General features: G+C 41.4%; 1 protein-coding gene and 1 pseudogene across 2 annotated transcripts; both read left to right on the top strand.

Moving 5' to 3' along the window:
- Positions 1-51: 51 nt before the first annotated feature.
- LOC103117424 (large ribosomal subunit protein uL11-like) lies at positions 52-15,633 on the top strand (annotated as a pseudogene).
- Positions 177-21,799, top strand: LOC103117423 (HLA class II histocompatibility antigen, DM alpha chain). Of its 2 annotated transcripts, none has more exons than XM_007527469.3 (6): positions 177-309; positions 17,610-18,181; positions 19,462-19,746; positions 20,558-20,836; positions 21,065-21,190; positions 21,513-21,799. In XM_007527469.3, the coding sequence occupies exons 2-6, from the start codon at positions 18,091-18,093 to the stop codon at positions 21,515-21,517; spliced, it is 786 nt and encodes a 261-aa protein (XP_007527531.2). In that variant the 5' UTR covers positions 177-309; positions 17,610-18,090; the 3' UTR covers positions 21,518-21,799. The 2 variants fall into 2 exon arrangements, with proteins under 2 accessions (XP_007527531.2, XP_016045597.1); XM_016190111.2 differs by having other exon boundaries at positions 21,065-21,193.
- Positions 21,800-24,157: the final 2,358 nt, after the last annotated feature.

The following is a 24,157-nucleotide window of genomic DNA, read 5'->3' as shown; positions in this document are numbered from 1 at the left end:
CCGCCGTCGTCGACGCCATCCCCCCCACTCGCCTCTCCGCACGGGCTCAGCATGGCTGCCGCAGCCCGCGAGCGTGCACTGCGCAGGCGCAAGGGCGCGCCCGGATTGGGGGCAGGGGAGGGAGCGTCGGGGGCCGCGGGAGCGCGCAGGCGTCCAGGTCCGAGCCGCTGCGGGAGCTGCGGGGACCCGGGGCGCGCGCGGTGGGTGGGGCGGAAGCAGGCGCTGCGCGCCGACCTCGGGTGCCACGGCCCGCCGACTTCCTAGCTTGCCCAGGGCTTTCGGGCTCGGTTCCGTTTCCGCAGGTGTGAGGTGCGTTTTGGCAGGTGCAGGCCCGAGCCCAGCGCGGTCGAGCTGTCGCATGTTGCAGGGGAATGGGGTCGCACCTGCGGAGTGTGAGGGGCTGCGGGCGGGGACCCCTCACCCAGGGTAGAGTGGCTCCACCTCGGGATAGTGCCTGCCCTGGGGAGGTGGGTGTAGACGGTAGGAATGAGCGTTAGATGTGGGCATTTTGTTCAACTTCTTTGTGTTAAGCTTGCAACCTCTCCTTTCACTTGATCCTACCTAGATTTCATTACCTTCAGACCTGGCAGATCTGGACTCCTCTGATTCTACAAATCTTAAAAGTCTTCTCATCAGTTTTACTTCTTTACTTACCTCGTATTTGATAATTTGATTTAAAATCCTTCTACTTTATTTCCCCCAAATGGTTTGCTTTAAGTTCTAGCAATCTTGAGTTGATTCCATAAAGATCTAGGGATATTATGGGGACTCCCTTACCATGTTAAGCAGACCTTTTTGCTTGTTCATAGCCAGTAATTTCTCCCTTGACCTTCAGAGTATGATTAAGATTTCCATTTGGAGTCTGTACCCCTACACTCCACCAAAATAACAAAGATAAACTTTCAGGTTCTGTTTGTATGCCATAACCATTGTACTAGAAATCACATTAAGGGTTTTGGTTTGTTTATATTTTAAGGTTTGAAGAATTTTTTTTCTTTTGATGTGGTCAATTTTGTCCATTTCTCTGAATTTAATCTCCATTTACTAGCCACTGGCTCTCTCCCACCCCTTCGTTTTTACTCAGGGTTGACTTTTTTCAGACAGAAAGACCTGTGGCAGACACCTTCCCAGGCTTGCTATCTCGCTGGCTTTTCATTTGCCTTTTTAATTTCTTCCTTCTACTGGTTGGTTTCCCAGCTCCCCCCAAAGTGAACACAGAAAACCTAGTGATTATTGTAACCTTTGGCAGGCTCTTGTTTCTGTCTCATCCCCATTCTTCAGTGCATTTCTCCCACCACTGAAGTTGTTACAGCAAATGTCAGCAAGAACCTAGTTGACAAAGTCAAGAAGCACTTTTCAGTTCACGTTTTTGTTTGCTCTCTGATGTACTAGGTGCTTGACCATGCTTCCTTTACTAACTTTTTCACACCTTTGGTTTCTGTAACATTTCATCTTTGTCCTTTCCTGCCAATTCAGATTATTTTGCTCTCCAGTCTCATAAACTGCTTGTAAATGTTTCCTGAAGGATTTTGCCACAGTTTGTTCCTACTTATATTCATCTTCTCTAAGTAATCTCAGCAAGTGTTTAAAAACTGCTGAATTTGTGACTTTAGACAACTCTCCTGAGTTAAACTTAATACTAAATATTACCACTTGAGTAACCTTTAGACCCTACAACAAATTCCAACTTGATACAATCTGTATACAACTACTCTTACTCCTTTAGTAGTATTCTGGCTAATTGTAGCTACTCAAAGTCTAGAATCTGGGAACTCATTCTTCTTTTTTTTTAAAAATTTATTTCTTTATTGGGGAATTAATGTTTTACATTCAACAGTAAACATTCTTATTTTCTATATTTTTAAAATTATATCTCTGTGAATTGCATCAAAGCAAGGAACTCTGGGGCAGAAGTGGGGAAGGAATGGTGAAAGAGAACTTTGAGGTCCTGGTGCATAATGAAATTATACTCATGTGACAATGACTGCACTGTAAAGCATTACCTCCCTCAGTAAACAAGAAACCCTTTTATATACATTAAAGTTATCATTTTGCCTCTAAAATGACCATTAGGGACCAAGTGGTGGCACACATACACACACATTACAATGCACAAGCCCCTAGTTCCCACCTGCAGGAGGGAAGCTTCATAAGCTAGACTGAGGTCCTGAGTTTGATGCTTTGCATCACATCACAGAGTGATGCTCTAGCTCTCTATCATTAACAAATAAATAATTTCTTGGTAGGTCAAATGGTGGCACACCTAGTTAAGTGCACATTACAATGCGCAAGGACTGGGGTTCGAGCCCCAAGTCCCCACTTGCAAGAGGGAAAGCTTTGCAAGTGTTGAAGTAGTGCTGCAGGTGTCTTTCTCCCTCTCTGTCAACCCCTACTCTCTCAGTTTTTGGCTGTCTCTATCCAATTAATAAAGATAATAAAAAGAAGTTAAAAAAAAGATAACATTTTCATTTGTTTTGTTTTTACCAGAGCACTACTCAGCTTTGGCTTATGGTGGTGCTGGAATGTAACTTGGGAAACTTTTTGCATAAGCCTCCCCCACCCTAAATAAATGAATTAAGAAAATAATAAAGCTACCCAACACATCATGGTAGCCACAAGCAACATGTGGTTACTTAAATTAATAAATAAAAGTTTTAAATTTAGTACCTTAATTGCTGTAGCCACATTTCAAATTTTTATTAGCCACGTGTGGGAGTAGTGGCCATCATTGAACAAGCACAATTTTGTGGAACATTTTCATTATTGGAGATAGCTCTGATGAATAGTCCTTATTTATATTTTCCTCTCTGCCTCTGCCACAATACTGCCAGATTTTAACTTCCCAAAACATACCTTTGGCCGTATGCTACTGTTTAAGCCCTATATTGACTTCTCATTATGGGTGTAATAAAGTCATACTTTTTGTGTTTGCTAGAAATTTTGCCTTATTCAGTCACTTGTCTAGCCACTTCCTCTTGGACCTTATACTCCACTTATAGTGAATCATTCCCCAGACACAACATTGCTTCATGCTTCTGTATTTTGCACGTCCTGCTCTCTGTACATAGAATAGATTCCTCTCTTATCCATCTAAGTCCAGATACCATCATAAAAAGTTTACTCTTACCTCTCAAATTGAGCTGACTGCTCATTCTTGCTCTCTCTTCTGCTTATGATTATACATTTCATAGTGAGTGACATTTATGTGATAACATATTTCTCTCCCTTACTAGACCTTAATCTTGAGAACAGTGTCATGTTGTACTCTTTTTTTCAGTCTTCCCCACCACCTGACACAGTACCTGTCCAATGTGAGATACTCCCAAATGTTGAAGGAAGTAGATAGGTAGGTTAATGACTAAGGTTAAGACTGATGTATATGGGTCATCATATATAATTTTGGGGAAATGGTCATAGATAAAAATCCTTGCTGTCTGGTACATACTTGAGACATTAAAATTGTATGAGAAAAGACAAAAAGAATAGCAGTTTTTTTCCCCCCTCTAGGGTTATCACTGGGACTCAGAACTATGAATCCACTGCTCCTGGCAGCCTTTTTTTTTTTTTTTTTTTTTCTATTTTATTGGGTAGGACAGAGAGAAATTGAGAGGAGGGGGAGGCAAGAGAGAAAAAGAAAGAGAAAGAGAAAACACCTGCAGATCTGCTTCACTGCTTGTGTAGCATTGCCCCAGCTGGTGGGGAGCCGAGGGCTCCAACCTGGGTCCTTGCACGGGTCCTTGTGCTTAGTGCTGTGTGGGCTTAACCAGGTGTGCCTGGCCCCCCAGCACTGGTCATTTTTACATAGAGTACTGCAGTCCAGAATGGCCTGAATACAATATGAACTATAAGATAAAGCAGGAGGAGAAAATAATAGAAGGTACGTTTGTTTGAGGAAATATTGTGACGGATTACCAGCATCATTAAATGTAGACCTTTTGGGAAGCCACTGGAAATTTTGGAATAATGACTAGATCAAAATAAAGTTTTTAGATAAGAACTCTATCTCCTCAGTAACTAGAATTGTGTCTACAATAAATGTCAAATAAAATGTTAGGGATTGGAAGGAGATGAGACTAGTGACAGCTAATGTTCCTTAAAAATATTTATTTATTTATTTATTTATTTAGCCACAGGATTATCACTGGATTTTTGGTGACATCACTATGAATCTGCCACTCCCAGCAGTCATCTTTCTTTTTCTTTCTTCATCCCTCTCTTCCTTCCCTCCCTTTCTCTCTCTTTCCTTCTTTCTTTTTCTTTTCTCTTCCTATTTTTCTTTCATAGGGCAGTAGAGATAAGATAGACGCCCGTAGACCTGCTTTAATGTTCATGAAGCTTCCCCTGAAGGTACAGAGCAGAGGCTTAAACCCAGGTCCTTGCACATGGTAACATGTTCAACCAGGTGTGCCACCATCCAGGCTTCCTTGTTTTTGTTTTTACCAGAACACTTCTCAGCTCTGGTTTATGGTAGTGCAGGAGATAGAATTTGGGACTGTGGAGCCTTAGGCATGAGAGCCTTTTTGCATAATCATTATACTATCTCTGCTGTCCAAAAAAGTATTTACTTACAAGAATGAGAGAACCAGAGCATCACTCTGGCATATGCGATGCTGGGAAACTTGGGACCTCATGCTAACATTTATTTATTTTAATTTTATTTATTTATTTATTTATTTTACCAGAGCACTGCTCAGCTCTGGTTTATGGTGGTACGGGGGATTGAACCTGGGGCTTTGGAGCCTCAGGCATGAGAGACTGTTTGCATAACCTTTATCTCCCCCACCCCTTTTTCTACCTCTCCCCTCCCAATTTCTCTGTCCTATCAAGTAAAAAGAAAGGAAAAGAAAAAGGAGAAGAAAAGAAAAAGTGAAAACATTATGGTACTTTTTCACTTAAAATACCATATATAGTCCAGGAGGTGGTGTAGTGGATAAAATGTTAGACCTTTAAGCTAGTTCTGAGTTTGACCTCCAGCAGTACATGCTAGAGTGATGCTCTGGCTCTCTTTATTTCTCATAGATAAACAAATACTTCATAGATACTTTTGAGATTCTTGGGAAATAAGCACAACTTGGCTTAAGTTAAGCAATTATTTTTAGTTTTTTGTTTTCATCTTTGTGATGATAATGAAGTTTTGTTTAAAAGATTACTGCAGATACCCTTAGCAATAGTTACTATTCAACCACAATAATATAATTTGTTTTAAAATGCTCCAGAATTTGGATATTAGACCAGAAACTATCAGATACTTAGAGGAAAATATTGGCAGAACTCTTTTCTGCATAAATTTTAAAGACATTTTCAATGAAACGAATCCAATTACAAAGAAGACTAAGGCAAGCATAAACCTATGGGACTACATCAAATAAAAAAGCTTCTTCACAGCAAAAGAAACCACTACCCAAACCAAGAGACCCCTCACAGAATGGGAGAAGATCTTTACATGCCATACATCAGATAAGAGTTTAATAACCAACATATATAAAGAGCTTGCCAGACTCAACAACAAGACAATAAATAATCCCATCCAAAAATGGGGGGGGGGGAGGACTTGGACAGAACATTCACCACAGTAGAGATCCAAAAGGCCAAGAAACATGAAAAAATGCTCCAAGTCTCTGATTGTCAGAGAAATGCAAATCAAGACAACAATGAGATATCACTTCACTCCTGTGAGAATGTCATACATCAGAAAAGGTAACAGTAGCAAATGCTGGAGAGGGTGTGGGGTCAAAGGAACCCTCCTACACTGCTGGTGTGAATGTCAATTGGTCCAGCCTCTGTGGAGAACAGTCTGGAGAACTCTCAGAAGGCTAGAAATGGACCTACCCTATGACCCTGCAATTCCTCTCCTGGGGATATATCCTAAGGAACCCAACACATCCATCCAAAAAGATCTGTGTACACATATGTTCTTGGCAGCACAATTTGTAATAGCCAAAACCTAGAAGCAACCCAGGTGTCCAACAACAGATGAGTGGCTGAGCAAGTTGTGGTATATATACACAATGGGATACTACTCAGCTGTAAAAAATGGTGACTTCACCGTTTTCAGCCGATCTTGGATGGACCTTGAAAAAATCATGTTGAGTGAAATAAGTCAGAAACAGAAGGACGAATATGGGATGATCTCACTCTCAGGCAGAAGTTGAAAAACAAGATCAGAAAAGAAAACACAAGTAGAACCTGAAATGTAATTGGTATATCGCACCAAAGTAAAAGACTCTGGGGTGGGAGTGGGTGGGTGGGGAGAATACAGGTCCATAAAGGATGATAAATGACATAGTGGGGGTTGTATTGTTAAATGGGAAACTAGGGAATGTTATGCATGTACAAACTATTGTATTTACTGTTGAATGTAAAACATTAATTCCCCAATAAGGAAATAAAAAAATTTTTTAAAAATGCTCCAGAAAGAGTGGGGGAGATAGCATAATGTTTATGCAAACAGACTCTCTTGCCTGAGGCTCCTAAGTCCCAGGTTCAATCCCCCTGCACCACCATAAACCAGAGCTGAGCAGTGCTCTGGTGTTTCTCTCTCTCTGTCTCTGCGTGTGCTTGTGTGTGTGTGTATGTGTAATGTTGAGTATTATTGAAATTCATGAGAATATGTGGGACTTGATACATTTTTTACAAGTTTGAAAACATTTTCATAGTTCATAAAGTTATAGACCCCCAAATTTGTGGGATATAAATATATTTGTAGTATATTTTGTTTATTAATGTAAGAGATAGGAAGAGATGACGAGAACCAGAACATTACTGGCACATGTGCTGCTGGGGATAATATCAGGACCTCATTCTTGAGAGTCTAATATCTTATACACTGCACCGCCTCCCAGACTGTGGAATATAAATTTTTTCATTGGGCCAGGTGGTGATGCACCTGGTTAAATGCACTCATTACAGTGAGCAAGGACCCGGGTACAAGCCCCTGGTTCCCACTTACAGGGGGAAAGCTTAGTTCCTGAGTCTCCATTTTCTAGAAATAGCTCTAATACATAGAGCTATTTGTAGAATATAATATATATAATATTGTACTTGGCCACAGTTAGTTGCTCCAAGGATACACACCTAATATAAGTCTCTCCAGTAATGTGAGCCTTGAAAAGTAGAGGTTGGAGGCCTTTGATGTTGCAGTACATTCACAGTAAAAAATTAAAAGAAAGAAAAAGAAAAACTATCCTAGACAACCACCTCTCTACCCCCATACTTGTAATTTAATCTTTAGCCTGTACCCCTCAATAATACTTTTGTTTTGCTAAATGACCTTTTTACAGTCTTGCCACATTTGACACTGTTGGCAAAAGCCATCCTTCCTTAATCAGTCTGGTTTTTGGCATCCTTGACAACACTTCTCTGGCACCCTCTTTTGAGAGTCTCCTTCTCCAAAGACTTTCTGCCAACTAACCTTTGAGTAGTGGTTCTCTGGAGTTTTATCCTTACAGCTCCTTTTCTTTTCTCAGACTAACATTTGCCCTGGGTGGCAATGCCCTGGATAGCATTTACTCCCACGTGCTTTCTGTTACCACCTATCTGTGATGGCTCCCAGAGTTACCATTTCAGTTCACATCTTGCTTTGCATTGTACACTATCCATGTTACCAACTGCCTTTAGGCATCCATTCTTGAATGAAGGGCAACAGCAGTTCTCAAATTATATTCTCCTGGGCAGGGGTAGATAGCATAATGGTTAAGCAAAGAGACTCTCATGCCTGACTGGGAGTATGGACCGACCAGTCAACGCCCATGTTCAGCGGGGAAGCAATTACAGAAGCCAGACCTTCCACCTTCTGCAACTCACAATGACCCTGGGTCCATGCTCCCAGAGGGATAGAGAGTGGGAAAGCTATTGGGGAGGGATGGGATATGGGGATTGGGTGGTGGGAATTGTGTGGAGTTGTACCCCTCCTACCCTATGGTTTTGTTAATTAATCCTTTCTTAAATAAAAAAAAAAAATTAAAAAAAAAAAAGAGACTCTCATGCCTGAGGCTCCAAAGTCCCAGGTTCAATCCTCTGCACCACCATAAGCCAGAGCTGAGCAGTGCTCTGGTTAAAAAAAAAAAAAAAAAAAATATATATATATATATATATATATATTAAACATTGAGGGGTACTTTTATGGAGAAAAAAATATATATATTCTCCATAAAAGTACCCCTCAATAAATGTTTAATGTAAATTTGATAGTAGCAATGTTTTCATTTCTCAGTTAACTTTAACACCACGTTTATACACTAATTTTTTTTAGTATGCACTAATTTGTTATGTGTAATAAGGCTACTGTGGTTGTAGGCAATAGGAAACAATTCTGACTAATTTAACTTTCAAATGGTGACTTATTTGGCGGAAAGTAGGCCATGAAAGCAAAAGAGAAATGGGATAAACTAGCCTCAGGAAGAAGAGCCACAGGGGCCCCGGGCAGCAGGGGTTCAGTTACTGTGAATGTACTGCAACAGTGTAGTAAGAAGCTAGGAAGTCTATTTTACGTATATTCCTAGGGTCCCATAACTTTAGTAGTTTTTGCTTGAGCTTGATAGTTAGCATGAAGGTGAGCTAAAACTTTTGTCTGGGAAGATGTCTGAGTTGAGAATAGAATTAGAAAGCTGAATTAGGGGCCAGGTGGTGGCGCACCTGGTTAAGCGCACACACTACAGTGCGTAAGGAACCAGGTTCAAGCCCCTGGTCCCCACCTGCAGGGGGAAAGCTTCACATGTGGTGAAGCAGGGCTGCAGGTGTCTCTCACTCTCTCTCCATCTCTATCACCCCTTCCCTTCAATTTCTTTCTGTCTCTATATAATAAAAATAAATAAATAAATAAGTTAGAAAAAAAAAAAAAGAAAGCTGAATTAGGGCAGAGAGCAGCTCCCAAACTTTAAGATGTATTTTTTTGCCCCTCAAATGCATTTTTTTTTCCTCCAGGGTTATTGCTGGGGCTCGGTGCCTGCAACACAAATCCACTGCTCCTGGAGATTATTTTTTTCCCCCTTTTTGTTGCCCCCTTTTTTTTTTATCGTTGTGGTTGTTATTGTTGTTATTGATGTCGTTGTTGTTGGATAGGACAGAGAGAAATCAAGAGAGGAGGGAAGACAGAGAAGGGGAGAGAAAGACACCTGTGGACCTGCTTCACCCCTTGTGAAGCAACCCCCTGCAGGTGGGGAGCCAGGATCCTTGAGCTGGTCCTTGCACTTTGTGCCACGTGCACTTAACCTGCTGCCATACCGCCTGACTCCCTCAGATGCATTCTTATCTAATGACCAAAATAGTGAGTTATTGGGATGCAGAACTGACAGCCTTACTACTCTTTAACAGTTATCACTTATGCAAACAAATTAGAGATTACTTTTGAAGTATCTGTTATGGAGGTTGTTGGAGGATCCTGACAGCAAGAAGGATTACACAGAAAGAAGTACAGTTAGAAATATATATATATTAATTTAAATTTTTAAAAAGATTTTAATTTTTTATTTGCCTTTTCTCCCCTTTTGTTGCCCTCGTTTTTTTTTTATTGTTGTTGTGGTTATTATTGTTGTTTTTATTGATGTTGTCATTATTGGATAGGACAGAGAGAAATGGAGAGAAGAGGGGAAGACAGAGGGGGAGAGAAAGATAAACACCTGCAGACCTGCTTCACTGTCTGTTAAGCGACCCCCCTGCAGATGGGGAGTCAGGGGTTCCAGGATTCTTAAGCCGATCCTTGTGCTAGGTGCCATGTGTGCTTAATCCACTGCGCTACCACCCGGCCCCCAAAAGATTTTTATTTATTGATTGATGAGAAAGATAGGAGGAGAGAGAAAGAACCAGACATCACTCAGGTACATGTGTTACCCAAGATTGAACTCATGACGTCATGCTTGAGAATCTAATGCTTTATCCACTGCGCCACTTCCCGGACCACAGAAAAATGTTTTTAAACATTTTAAAAAATTTTTATTTATTTTGGATAGACACAGAGAGAAATTGATAGGGGAGAGGGAGATAGACAGGGAGAGAAACAGAGAGACACCTGCCACTCTTCTTTACCACTTGTGAATTTTCCCCCTACAAGTGGGGACTAGGAGCTTGAACCCAAGTCCTTTCACACTTTTGTCTGTGCTTAACCAGGTGTATCACCAACTGGTCTCCAGTTGGAAATGTTTTAACTTGAAACTATTTTATTTTATTACTTTATTTTTGCCTCCAGGATTATCTTGTGGCTCAGTGCCTGCACTATGAATCCACTTCTCCTGTGGCCATTTTTTTTGAGTTTTTGGACAGGGCAGAGAGAAATTGAGAGGGAAGGGGAAGGTAGAAACCTGTGGATCTGCTTCACTGCTTGTGAAGTGACCCCCCTGCAAGTGGGGAGCTGGGGGCTCAAACTAGGATCCTTGCATGAGTCCTTGTGAATCGTTCTATGTGCTCTTAACCCTGTGCGCCACCACCACCTGACCCCCTTGAAACCATTTTATACTGGAGAAGAAGTTAATTAACCCTCACTTTACCCTAGTCTCCATCATGGATGGTTATATTTTTCTTTTGCTTAGTCTTAGCCACACTAATCTCTGTGGAGAACTTTTTTTTTTTTGCCTCCTCCCTCCCACCCTGGATAACTGTGGTGTGTGTTAGACCTGTTGTTAGCCCTCCCCCTCACTCCTCTCCCTCCTGTTCTTTCACCCCCATCCCCACCTCCTTCTAAATAACCTGTTGAGTCTGGGGCACAATTGCTATCCCCAGGGGGAGTTAGTCTGTTCTTTGGAAGGTGGGTTTACTTACGGGTTCCCTACTCCATTCTGGCTATACATATGGAACTGTGTTCTCTGCAAACTATGGTCTATGAGCAAAATTAAACCCACCATCTGTTTTTTATATGACCTGAGAAGTAAGGAGGATTTTTACATTTTTTAAATGGCTGGGGGAAAAATAGATTATGTTTTGTGACTCATGAAAATTTTATGAAATTTAAATTTCAGTGTCCATAAGTAGAAAGATTAAGAACAAAACTTAAGGGAACACCAGTATTTAAAGAGTAACTGATATAAAGTAGTTCACAAGAAAACTGGGGAGATGCCAGAGCAGCTAGCAGGAAGCCAGAAGCACAGCCATGTTTTACCTTTTGCATATTACCTCTAGAGATAAATGACTCATAAAACCTAAAATATTTATTATTTGCTTCAGACTCTAGTTAGCTGTGTGCCATCTCTCTTCGTCTACAGCCTTGATGATGCCATGAAATTCCATTTCTCTTTCCTAAGGGCCTGCATTTTTCTAGTGCAGAAACTACTGATGGTTATTCCATAACGGTGGGGCATTGGGAATTTTCTTTCTTTTTTTTTTTAAACATAACACAACAATTTCTAAAACCTATCCCAACTCTGGCACTCTGCCCCACTTCACCCCCAATACATACACATACACATACACATACACATACACATACACATACACATACACATACACATACACATACACATACACATACACATACACACTAGTGTTTCAGAATTTCCAGGAGGTCATGGAGTTGCTTTTGTATGGGGCTGTTATTGCTGCTGTTATTTGTTTTTCAAAAGACAGTGAATGTTGAAAGTCTCAAAAACACTGATTGAACTATTAATTTCCAAGATTACTTAATTGCCACATTGGATCTTTCTCACTATCTCTTCCCCCACCCCTTCTGTCTTTCTCCTTTTTCTTCTTCTCTACTAAACTTGCAGCATAGACACTGACAGTTTCTTCCTCACCTCCCACTTCTCTGCCCACCACAATCTGGAGTTGACTCCCACTGCAACAACTGAAACTGCTATCTCAATACACTTGTCAGCCTCTCATAATTACCAAGTCTAAGGACACTTTCTAGTCCTTCCTTGACTCTTGAATGGCCTTTGATAATGCTGACTTTGGGCTGGGAGAAATAGCACAGTGCTTTACATGACAGATGTTCATGTCTGCGGTACTGGAGGTCCCAGGTTCAATCCCCTGCACCACTATAAGCCAGAACTGAGTAGAGCTCTGATTTAAAAAAAAAAAAAAATGCTTACCTCGCCCTTCTTTGTGGGACAAGTCTATTTCTCTGAATTAGATTATTTCTCTTGTTTTGTAGCTGCTCCTTGTGCCACCAGGTTCTTATAAATTAGTGGATTTTAATGTCTTGGTTGTTACCCAGTGTTTAGTAACACGCCCACCCTCCCATACAGTGTTTTGGACTGCTTAGCTGGTTAGTGTGGAAGGGGTGCATTTCCTAGCCTTCCTAGTCAGTTGGTGTCCTGTTAAATTCTCAATAAGAAGCATTGGTGGGGACTCAGAAGGATGGCGAAACTGAAAAACTTTGTTTTAGTTTCTAACAGAGTAACTTGGCTAGTATATCAAGAAGTTGCAAGAATGATGAGTCTGGATTATTGCTTCTTGGGAAGAGAGGAAGAATCTTCCTAACAATCTAGTCTTTATGGAGATGAGACCTCTCAGTAGACTCAGAACTGACTGTGAGTGTCTCTCCTAGGGGAACAGCAGGTATAGACACAAGTTCCAGCTCAGGAGCAGTAGCTGCTTCTGATTTTCAGGTATTCTTCTTTCCTTTGGACCTCTTTTGCATTTCTTGCCTTAAATTTTTTTTTTTTTATTGTCACTTGGGTTGTCACTGGGATTCAGTGTCTGCCTGATGAAATCAACCACTTATGTTTTTTTTTTTTTTTTCACAGAGACAAAATTGAGAAGGAAGTGTGGGGGGTATGATTGTGAGTGAGAAAAACACTTGCAGCACTGCTTCATTGCTTGTGAAGCTTCTCCCTGCAAAACTAGGGGTTTGAACCTGGGTCCTCATACATGGTAATATGTGCTTTACCAGGTGTGCCACCACCTGGCCCCATTTCTTGCCTTTTTAACCTTTGTAACCATTTCTCACATCCCCATAAACCCATGGCCTTGTGCTACTGAACAGCCCTCCTGGTTGATTTTTCATTCTTTATTCATTCTTCATTTTAGAGAGAGAGGGAAAAGAGGGGGAGACACCACCATACTGTTCCACCACTCATGGAACTCCCCTAGTGCCATCCATAGACCTCCCATGTGGTGCTGATGCTTGAACCCAGGGCCTCACATATGTTAAGATGCTTGATTAACTGGTGAGCTATCTCCTAGCCCCTATAACTGGTTCTCTATATTCAGTTCCCTCAGTCTGAAATCCCTAGAGTAGTTATGTAAGTTCCTGACTTCATTCTGGCTGATAGCTGGTATGAGACTTGGGGTTGGAACTCATATGCTTATGTTCTTGTGTCACTTTCTACTTCTGCTCAGTCTTCTTGGATAATCTTTGTCATAGCCCCTGCTTTAACGGGTGTGCTGATGATTCCCAAATTTAAGGTTCCTTAGTTCATATCTGAAATCTGTACCCATCTACCTCCCCACTCCTGCGTGGCTGTTCACTGACATCTAAAACTGATTGCATATAAAACTGAACTAATTGTCTTCATCAAGCCTGCTTCTATGACATTCTTTTCTATTTTAGTTCACTTCATTACTGACCACCCACTTATCCACCCAATCTAGCTATCTCAGTGCTATCCCTGATCTCTCTACATCCAATTAGTATCCCACAACTTTAGATTTTTACTTCCTAATTACCTCCTCTGTTCATGAATGAATTCAAGTTCCTATGATTTTTTCTTTACCAAAATTTATGCTACAGAACTCTATGTATGTGTAACTTTATTTATTTATGTTGACTGGGAAAATCACACAGTTGGTAAGAGCAAGACTTACAGACCAGAGACTCCTGGTTTGATCTCTGGCACCAAATGTACCAGGGTCACCGTGTTCTGGTCTTTCTTCCTTCCCTTCTTTCAGTTGAGTGGGGGATTTTAAGGGCCTTCTTTTTCTTTGTATTTTTCTTTCTCGTGTGAAAGTCTTTGTCTCTCATATGAAATAAAATGGGGGGAGGGGGGTTAGGGAATGACATACCCTGTAGAGTGCACACACTACTACACCAAGCCCATAGTCCCCCCTGTGGGGAGGAGGGGTCTTCATGAATTGGGAGGCATTGCTACAGGTGTTTCTCTTTCTCTTTACCTGTCCTTCTTTATTTCTCTGTCTCTATCAGAAAAAAAAAGGTCAAGAGGAGTGGTGGAATTGTAGTGCAGACACTGAGCCCCAGTGATAAGCCTTGTGGCAAGAAAAAAAATGTTTTGATGTTATGTGCTATACTTTCTTTAAACTTCATTTGTTTTAGTTGTTTATATTCCATGTATGAGTGAAAAGATCCGGTAGTTATCTTTTTAAAGTTTTTATTGTGTTATTGGTATTTTTTGCCACCAGGGTTATCACTAGGGCTCAGTGCAGGCATTACAATCCACTGATCCACTGCTCCTGGCCGCCATTTTTCTTTTTTCCCTTTCTCTTTTATTTTTGACAGGACAGGGAGAAATCGAGAGGGAAAGAGTTGATAAAACGGGAGAGAGAGAGAAACACTTGCAGACCTGCTTCACTACTTCTGAAGCTTCCTCCTGCAAATAGGGAACAGGAGCTTGTCCCTGTGTCCTTGAGCATGGTAATGTGAATGCTTAACCCAGTGCAGCGCAGCAAGGCACCCAGTTCCTGCTGTAGACTCTAGACCAACAGTTTTGCTTCATTTCTAAGTTTTAGTCCATTATTTGAAGTAGTACAAATTTCCTACCTCAGATTTAGTGTTTCTGTCATTGGTAAGTAAAAACATAACAGAGCCTCTGTGATCCAGCTTTTGCTCAAATTTCATTTTGACACTTCCCTCCAGTGGTCCCCCCCCCCCCCATTTCCAAAGAGGGACACCTGTTCTCCCTCCACGACATTCAGCAGACTCCAGCGGAAGGAGCTCTGAATACTTTTGACTTTTACACATATACTTAACTCTTGCCTGGAATGTTTTTCTCCTCCCTCATGTTCTGTTGGTAAGATTATTTTCCTTTTCCTTTTTGGCTTTCGGCTCTGAGGAGGCCAAGGTGCAATTTTATTTGGTTGTCCTGAATCTAGGTTCATACGTCACCAGCCACCTCCACCATCTCTCTGAAGTTTGACACCAATGAGATCAAAGTTGTGTACCTGATATTTACTGGTGGGGAAGTTGGTGCCACTTCAGCCCTGGCCCTCAAGATTGGGCTGCTTGGTCTGAAAAAAGTTGGTGATGTGAATGGTGGAGTAGTACTGCAGGACTGATTCTCTCTCTCTCTCTCTTCCTCCCTCCCACCCTTCCCTCTTGATTTCTGTCTTTATCCAAGAAATAGAATATTAAAAATAAAAAAAATGCCAAAAAAAGTTGGTGACAATATTGCCAAGGCTAATGGTTATTTGAAAGGTCTGAGGATGACAGTGAAAGTGACCATCCAGAGCAGATAGGCCCAGATTGAAGTGGAGCATTCTGCCTCTGCCCTCATCATTAAAGTCCTCAAGGAACCACCAGGAGACATAAAGAAGGAGAAAAATATTAAGCATAGTGGAAACATCACTTTTGATGAAATTGTTAGCATTGCCTGATAAATGAGGCACTGATCTTTAGCTAGAAAAATCTCTGGGACCATCAAAGAAACCCTGGGGACTGTTCAATCTGTGGGCTGCAATGTTGATGGTCGCCACCCTCATGATAACATAGATGACATCAACAGTGATGCTGTGGAATGCCCAGCTAGTTAAGCATTACAAAGGAAGATGTTTCAGTAAGGATTATTTGAAACAAACAAACAAACAAACAAAACCCTTTCTTTCCCTTTAAGAATCTTAGAAGCCTTTTCTATTATGTTCTACTTATTATTCTTACAATCTCATAAAATTACAACTCTCCAAGCACTTCACACATTTTTACTTGAATACATTGCATTGCTTCTTGTAATTATTCATGGGCCTCAATCCCCAGCCCAACTAGACTTTAAATTCTTTTTTTTTTTTTTGAATAGAAAACAGTTTATTCATTAGCTGTGAGTTTTTTTCCTAAGAATATTTAGAAATAGGAAGAAAAAGTGACAAATCAGGGTAGAAAATGCTCAATGGAATATTTCTCTTTTAATAATAGAAATATAAAAAAGTGATAAAGATTGCTGTAGGGATTTGATTATGAAGCCTTGTTCCATTTATACTTTTCTATCTCTGATGATTATAATAGTATAATTACATATCCCCATTCTAAACCCCAGTATATGGTTCCATAAAATGGAATTCATTGTGCCTACACTACAGTGTGGTGGGGCAGACCAATGACTGTATTTGAAAGCTCAGTATGAACAGATCATTGTAAAACTCATTGAGTAGTTGTATCATTGTTAGTCGTTGCCAATGGCACACCCCAAATTCAGATATTTATCCATAACATTTACCCTAGTTGCCATCCTTGCCTGCCTCTTTTTAATTCTTTATAAAATTGATGCTAATTTATCTATAAAATAAAAAATATCAACAAGAACATAGGATAAGAGGGGTACAATTCCACACAATCTCCACCGACAGAGTTTCATATCCCATCCCCCCCGAAAGCTTTTCTATTCTTTATCCCTTTGGGAGTATAGACCCAGGATCATTGTGTGGTACAGAAGGTAGAAGGTCTGGCTTCTGTAATCGCTTCTCCACTGAACATGGGCATTGGCAGGCCAGTACCACCTTTACACATTTCACTTCAGATTGTGTTCAGAGACACCAGATGTGAAATGTCAACCCTTCAGCTCCAGTATGCTGGTGAGACTGTTCTTAGCTCATAGGACTCCTCAATTCCATATTGGGTGGTGCACCTCCTAACAAAGTCACAGAACCTAGATATAGATCAGGGCCCATGAGACAGAACACATGTGCACATGAACCCATAAGTTGGGGGGAAAATATACACCCTAAAGGAAAAGTTCGCAATAGCTTGCAATGACCCAAAAGAGCAAGTAGAAAGACCTACAAAAAAAAAAAAAAAAAAAGACACCATAAAATGATACTTATATACTTTTCCCATATTTGGGAGCTACTCTCTGCCCTGACTCAGCTTTCTAGTCCTGTTTTCAACTCTGACACCATCTCTCCATACATTACCTTTGGTCCACCTGTATGTAAGCTGTCAGGCTCAGGCAAAAATTACTAAATTCATGAGCCCCTTGGAATATACCTAAAATAGATCTACTAGCTTTTTTCAAAGTGGAGGTCCCAAAACTCATCTGCTATATTCTTGCCTTTAGGTTCCTTAATATTAAACAATTTGTTCTGCTTTATATCTTAGTCTTTAAATTCTTTGAAAGGAGGAGGGCATATACCTCACTCACATTCTTTTTGAAGATATATTTTATTGTGGTCCAGGAGGTGGCGCAATAGATAAAGCACTGGATTCTCAAGCATGAGGTCAAGTTCAATCTCTGACAACACATGTACCATAGTGATGTCCTTTCTCTCTCTCTCTCTTCCTTCCTTGTAAATAATAAGTAAATAAGGATATATTTTATTTGTTGCATATGAAAAATAATTTCACGTGAGACAGAGAAAAAAAGACAAGCCAGAGCATCACTTTGAGATGAAACCAGGAACTTCAGGCATGCAAGTCTGATGCTCTACCAGTTAAGCTATTTCTCCAGCCATTATCTCATTCATCTTTATTGCACTGGGCGCAATACCTAACATGTTATACTTTTAATATATTTCTGCAGAATGAATGGAGCTAATCCTTGAAGGAGAATAATCCTTTTTTGAGAAAGAAGCAAAAAGGGAGAAGGCAGAGTCTGAAGAACACAGAAGAGGTTTGCTGTGGGAAGATGACCTTCCTCACTGCAGCATTTTGCAGCAGGGTGACGCTGCTATGAAGAGCGTTTTGGTTAAGTTACAGGCTGAGGATGACATACCGATACTAAAGAAGAATCCCCGCTGGAGGCCGACATTCCTCCACTGTTTGCCCAGCCCAGCACACTGCCCTGACCTGATAAATGAGCCAAGTCTTCTAGAGCTTGCTGCCACCAGGTCTCTCCCCAGCAACTGATGACATAAAACTCTACACTTTTGTGATTGGTTGTGCTCCCAAAACCTGGCAGGGGCAACATTTGGAAATGAGCTGGTGGAACAAGATCTGGGGAGGGAGTTTGGGGATTTGAGTTTGTTTGTAATAGCTCCTACCCCACAGAGTTGTGTGACGAGATGGTTCATGAGCAGAGCCCGGGAGCTGCGCTGCTACAGCTGCTGCTACACCTTCTGTGGCTGCTGCCTCTCTACTTGACAGCCTCTGAAGGTATGCCAGTACCTCCTACTTCTTCAGTCCTGTCTGGGGAGTCTAGGGAGCCAGCCCACAGCCTCTGAACAAGTCTTGATCTTTGTCAGTGGTGCAAGTGTTATGAGATAGTGAAATAACAGTTGACTTGGGAAAGAGAGCTACAGTGAAAGGATAGCAAATAATGTCAGAGGGGCTTTATATAATTTCATTTGAGACAGTATCTCCAAGCAGAAATTATATGCATTTTACAGATGAAGAAAATGAGACTTAGAGTCTGTGTAACTTAGGTGGAACTAAGATTTGGGAAAAAAAAAAAGCCCAATGTTAATTATCATCTACATAGGAGACTACTCTATGCCATCAACTCAACATGCAGTTTTTGAAGAGTTTTTTTTTTTTAATTGTATTTACCCTTAGTTTTCTTCTCTCTAAAAGATGGGGGCAAAATGGATAAACAATCTGGATGATTCCACTTACAATACCTGTCATTCTGGTAGAGGTATTGAGTACAAGATACTGGCTCGGGGTGGGGGAAATAGGATGGGGGAGGACTCCAGCCATGAGTTTCAAAGGATAGTCTTTTTTTTTTTTTTTTTTTCTGCACAAGTCACTTCCAAAGTCTTATCTTTGCAATGGCTATCTAGTCAAAGGAGGGGAAATCATTTTCAGAGAGGACTGGTACCAGTGAAGTGACTGAGGAAAAGCCTAGAGAAGCCCCCTCCCCCAAGTCTAGGATGTGTGTCTGTCAGTAGGATGGGACAATGTTATTGATAGCTTGAGGAGGCCATGGCTATTCCTTCTAAGACTAGAAAATATAAGCTCCTTTGCTTGTCAATATTTACATTCTGTGAGTTAGAGAGTATTTTCCCCTTTAGGAGAATGCATGGTTTGGTGAGCAGAACTTGGACTAGATGTCAGTCTCACCACCTTGGCCTGGTGCCTTTGAACTATATGCACAGTCAACATTATTATTTTGAATAGGTCACTGTCACTTAGTAGGTTTCTTTATTTCCTTATTTTTTTCTACTTTCTTCCTTTCTCTCTGTCTGTCTGTCTCTCTCTCTCTCTCCCCCTCTCTTTAGACTGCTAGCTTTATTTTTTATGGGCCTGGGAAATCTGGATAGATTAATAATGCTGAATTTCTTTTTTGCCCTCACATGGAGGGGGAGCCTAAATAACAGACTTGTGAGGGAGTTGTGCCTTTCTTCTACTCGCTCTCCATGAAGCAGATTTTGCTCTTTTCTAAAGTTGAGGGGGTGGCTCCCATGTCCCTGAACCCTATCCTGTTTCCTTTGCAGCTTCAACTCCACTGCTGCACGATGAGCTGCAAAACCACACTTTCCTGCACACAATGTACTGCCAGGACGGGAGTCCTAACATAGGACTCTCAGAGACCTATGATGGGGACCAGCTCTTCTCCTATGACTTTCTCCACAACACCCGAGTCCCTCGCCTGCCTGAATTTACTCACTGGGCTCAGAAGATTGAAGACATTCCCAGTATTTTCTCTGACAAATCAATCTGCCAGATAATGATTCAGAATGTAGGCCCACATCTTGAAGGAAAAATCCCAGTGTCTAGAGGTCAGGGGTCTTTTCTTGGGTGGGAGGGAGGAGGCTACATTTTAAATTTCATGAAAGCATATGCTGAATTATTCCTCTTCACACCAACTCTCCATTCTCACTAGGATATAAATATACATAAAATATTTATTTATTTATTTATTCCCTTTTGGTGCCCTTGTTTTATTGTTGTAGTTATTATTGATGTTGTCATTGTTGGATAGGACAGAGAGAAATGGAGACAGGAGGGGAAGACAGAGAGGGGGAGAGAAAGACAGACACCTGCAGACCTGCTTCACTGCCTATGAAGCGACTCCCCTGCAGGTGGGGAGCTGGCTCAAACCCGGATCCTTATGCAAGTCCTTGTGCTTTGTGCTACCTACGCTTAACCCACTGTGCTACTGCCCAACTCCCTGGACATATATTTTTGTACCAGCCATGGTCTCACTCTATCTTGTGGGACAACAACTAAGTGTCTTGGATATAGTAGCCATAAGCCTGTATTGAACAGGACTGATTGATGCCTACTGAATATTAGCAAGATGAAAGGGGAGAGCGAAAAACATCTGATTAGGTGTCTGTGTTTTTATAGTGATTAGATGCTATTGTGCCATCCAGACAGGAAGTGCTATAGGAATTCAGGGCTGAGGAATCAAGAATGGTCTGGAGCTGGCTGTGCCTCTAGTTTCTGTTCTGGTTCTCTCTTAGAGAGGGCTTCCCTTCCCCTGGGCTCTGCCTGTCTATACTGCCCTCTGAGTGCCACCCCCTTCTCCAAATACAGGGTATTACTTGTTTCCCCCCCACCTTAGTTGCTCTCCCCACCTCCCTGCAGGATTCCCTATGCCTGAAGTATTCACACTGAAGCCCCTGGAGTTTGGCAAGCCCAACACACTGGTCTGCTACATCAGCAATCTTTTCCCACCTACATTGACGGTAAGCTGGCAGCATGATTCCACCTCTGTGGAAGAAGATGCACCTATTTTTGTTTCGGCAGTTGACGGACTCACCTTTGAGGCGTTTTCTTACTTAAACTTCACACCGGCACCCTCTGACCTTTACACATGCATCGTGACTCATGAGATTGACAGCTATACAGCAATTGCCTATTGGGGTGAGACCTTTCTCCCTGGAAACCTGGCTCCTTTTGAGGGCAGAAATGGGTTAGACACATGGGTTATCTTGCACTAGTTGGGACTTGTTTAGCCTGCTCTCACTTTGAGTCAACATCAGTCTTGCATGCCTCACTTTCTTCCCTGTCATCCCAGTCACCCATGTCATTTTCCTGGCTGAAGGGCTCCCCAACCAGGCTTACCTGCTTCCCCCCCTTTTCCCCCTCTAGTCCCCCAGAATGCACTGCCTTCAGATCTTCTGGAGAATGTCCTGTGTGGCTTGGTTCTTGGCCTGGGAGTGCTAGGCATCGTTGTTGGCTTGGCCCTCATCATCTATGCCCGAAAGCCTTGCTCAGGTGGTATGTCTGGGTCTTGAGATGCTGGGTGATTTGTGGGAGCCAGATGTAGTACTCCATTAGTGGGCATGTCACATATGCAGTGATCCTCAAACCCTTGGGTGCTATGGGACATCTTCATTGGGGCACTCATTAGACACACATGGGAGTGGTCACAGGAAGCATGGCTTTGAGTGGGAGAGGAAACTGTAAGAAAGATGCTTGGGAATGGATTGGGTGCAAGGATAGTTCAACATCTATTTTGTGTGCTGTAGGCCAGAAGTGCCTTTGGGAAGGAGGGGCCATGCCCTTATAATTTTCCTCAATTCTTCTGTCTCCTTAGGCTGATTCTTGCTGCTCAGAATCTGATGCTGATACTTGCAGTCATTCAATCAGGAGGTGCCAGGTTTCTCAGTCCTATGTAGGACATCACCTTCTCAAAGCAGAAGTTTCTCAAACTCCCTCCACTGTGTGCATGTGTATGTATGTGTGTGCAGTTTTCTGAGTTGAGGGCCCTGTACCTAAATTTGGGGGAACCCAGATTCTGGGCTTGAATCTAGGGGAACCAAGAGTGGCATTACTATCATGACCACAGACCTTTCTACTTCAAGAAAATAAATCTCATTCCTTAATATCAGTGTGGCTTCTTTCTTTATTATTCTTCTTTAATGTGGCGCTGGGGCTTCACAAATGCACAATACTACTGTTTCTGGGCCAACATTTTCATTATTTTTATTTGAGCGATTGAGAGAGAGAGAGAGAGAGAGAGAGAGAGAGAGAGAGACCATGGCACTGCTCCACCATCCATGGAGTTTCCCTTGGTGCTATGGTGTTCTCATGTGATGTTGAGGCATAGTAAGCTATCTCTTGGCCATATATTTAATATTTAATTTTTAAAAGGTTTATTGTTTTTTATTTTATGTGTGTGAGAGAGGGAGGACAGAGCTCTGGCAAATGTAGTGCCAGGGACTGAATCCAGGGCCTCATGCATGCATACCTGTTTTGTAACTTCCTTGATCCTGGCATCTTGTTTCAATTTGCCTTTTTGTAATTACCTGTAATTCTGGATATCTTTTCTTAGCTTTCTTTCTCTGTGAACTGGCAATTCATACCTTTCCTCTGTTTTGGAAAGTTATTTCATTTTTTTTTTTTTATTATTGATGTCATTGTTGTTAGGACAGAGAGAAATGGAGAGAGGAGGGGAAGACAGAGAGAAGAGAAAGATAGACACATGCAGACCTGCTTCACCACATGTGAAGCAACTCCTCTGCAAGTGGGGAGCCAGGGGATGAACTGGGATCCTAATGCCGGTCCTTGTGCTTTATGCCACATGTGCTTAACCTGCTGCGCTACCGCCCTTCTCCCTGGAAATTTCATTTCTTATCTTTGTCTTGTGAATTTGTGGGAATTCTTACAAATTATTTTTAATGAGTTAGTTATTTATTAGAGGAGGATAGGTAGTAGGAGTGAGTAAGAAGGAGAGGGGGAAAAAAATGAAACAATATCACTCTGGCATATTTGATACCAGGAATTGAAGTTGTGTCTCATAGTTCAACGCCTTGCCCACTGAATCACCTCCTGGCCTGCTCTTATATATTCTATTTGAATCTTTAAAAAATATTATTATCTTTCAAAATTTTTTATTATGTGTATTTATTGGATAGAAACAGCCAGGAATCAAGAGGAACGGGGAGATAGAGAGCGAGACAGACACCTGCAGCACTGCTTCACCAGTAGAGTGAGTGAGAGCCAAAGCATTATTACTCTTGTTACTCTGGCATATGCATTGCCAGGGATCCAAGTCTGGCCCTCATGCTTGAGGGTCCAACATCTTATCCATTGCACCACCTTCTGGGTCACTCTATAGAATTCTTAGACTTTAATATTAGTTCTTACGTATGTTATGGTGTTACACACATAGATTAATTTCTAAATATGTTGTGGCTTATATTTATAAGTAGTCAGCAATTTTCTAATTATAGGCATAGAATTTAGAGATATAAGTCCTGAAATTAAGTCAGTTCTATGGCTTATCTGTATAAATCTGGGCAACCACTAATCTCATGCCTTCATTTTCTCATAGTTAAGCTGGAGATAATAGCATTCTTCAAGAGCTGTGATGAATCATCATAGTATCCCATAGTAAGTCATGTAATTTGATTGAAATATAGAAGGATCATAAAATTTTTATTAGTGCTTTAATATTGATTTACAAGATAACAGGGGTACAACTCACCATCATTCCCACCACCAGTGTTCTGTATCCCCATTCCTTTCACTGGAAGCTATAGCAGTTCTCCCAAGGTTGCAGGTATGGGTTGACTATTATTTCTACAACTATGTGTCTACATTTGTATATATTTGCCCATTTTCCCCCCATTGTCCTATCTTCTCTTCCTTTACCAAGTCACACCTATACCTATTACTACTTCTGAATGTCCCTCCCTTTTTCCTCTTCTCTCTCCGGGTACTGATGGAGTTGGAGTTCAGAGCCCTTTTTTCATCTTCCCCTAGCATTTCTCCCCAACTCGGAGTATGGACCAAAATTCTTTCTGGGGTGTAGAAGGTGGGAATTCTGGCTTCTGTATTTGCTTCTTCACTGGATATGGGCTTTGGCAGGTTGATGCATATCCCCAGCCTGTTTCTATCTTTCCTCAGTGTGGGTAAGGTTGTGGAGAGGCAAGGTTCCAGGATATATTGGTAAGGTTGTCTGCCTAGCGAAGTCAGGATAGAATCATGATAGCATCTGCATCTTGGTGTATGAAAGGCAGTACGATATAAAGCAGGACAAAATGATTAGTGAATATGAACCAAACAGTAGGAACAAAGAGTGGAAAGAAGCTAAGAAGTCTATTTTAGGCATGTTCTCAGAGGCCAGTAACTTTTGTAGATTTTACTTGAGGTTGATAGCTAACGTGAAAGTGGACTAAAAATATTGTCTGAGAAGATGGTGTCAGAGTCGAGAAAAGAGCTAAAAGGCTGGATCAG

This window comes from Erinaceus europaeus, chromosome 4, assembly GCF_950295315.1.
Source record: "Erinaceus europaeus chromosome 4, mEriEur2.1, whole genome shotgun sequence".
Taxonomy (NCBI): domain Eukaryota; kingdom Metazoa; phylum Chordata; class Mammalia; order Eulipotyphla; family Erinaceidae; genus Erinaceus; species Erinaceus europaeus.
This window is presented reverse-complemented; position numbering and strand designations above follow the sequence as displayed.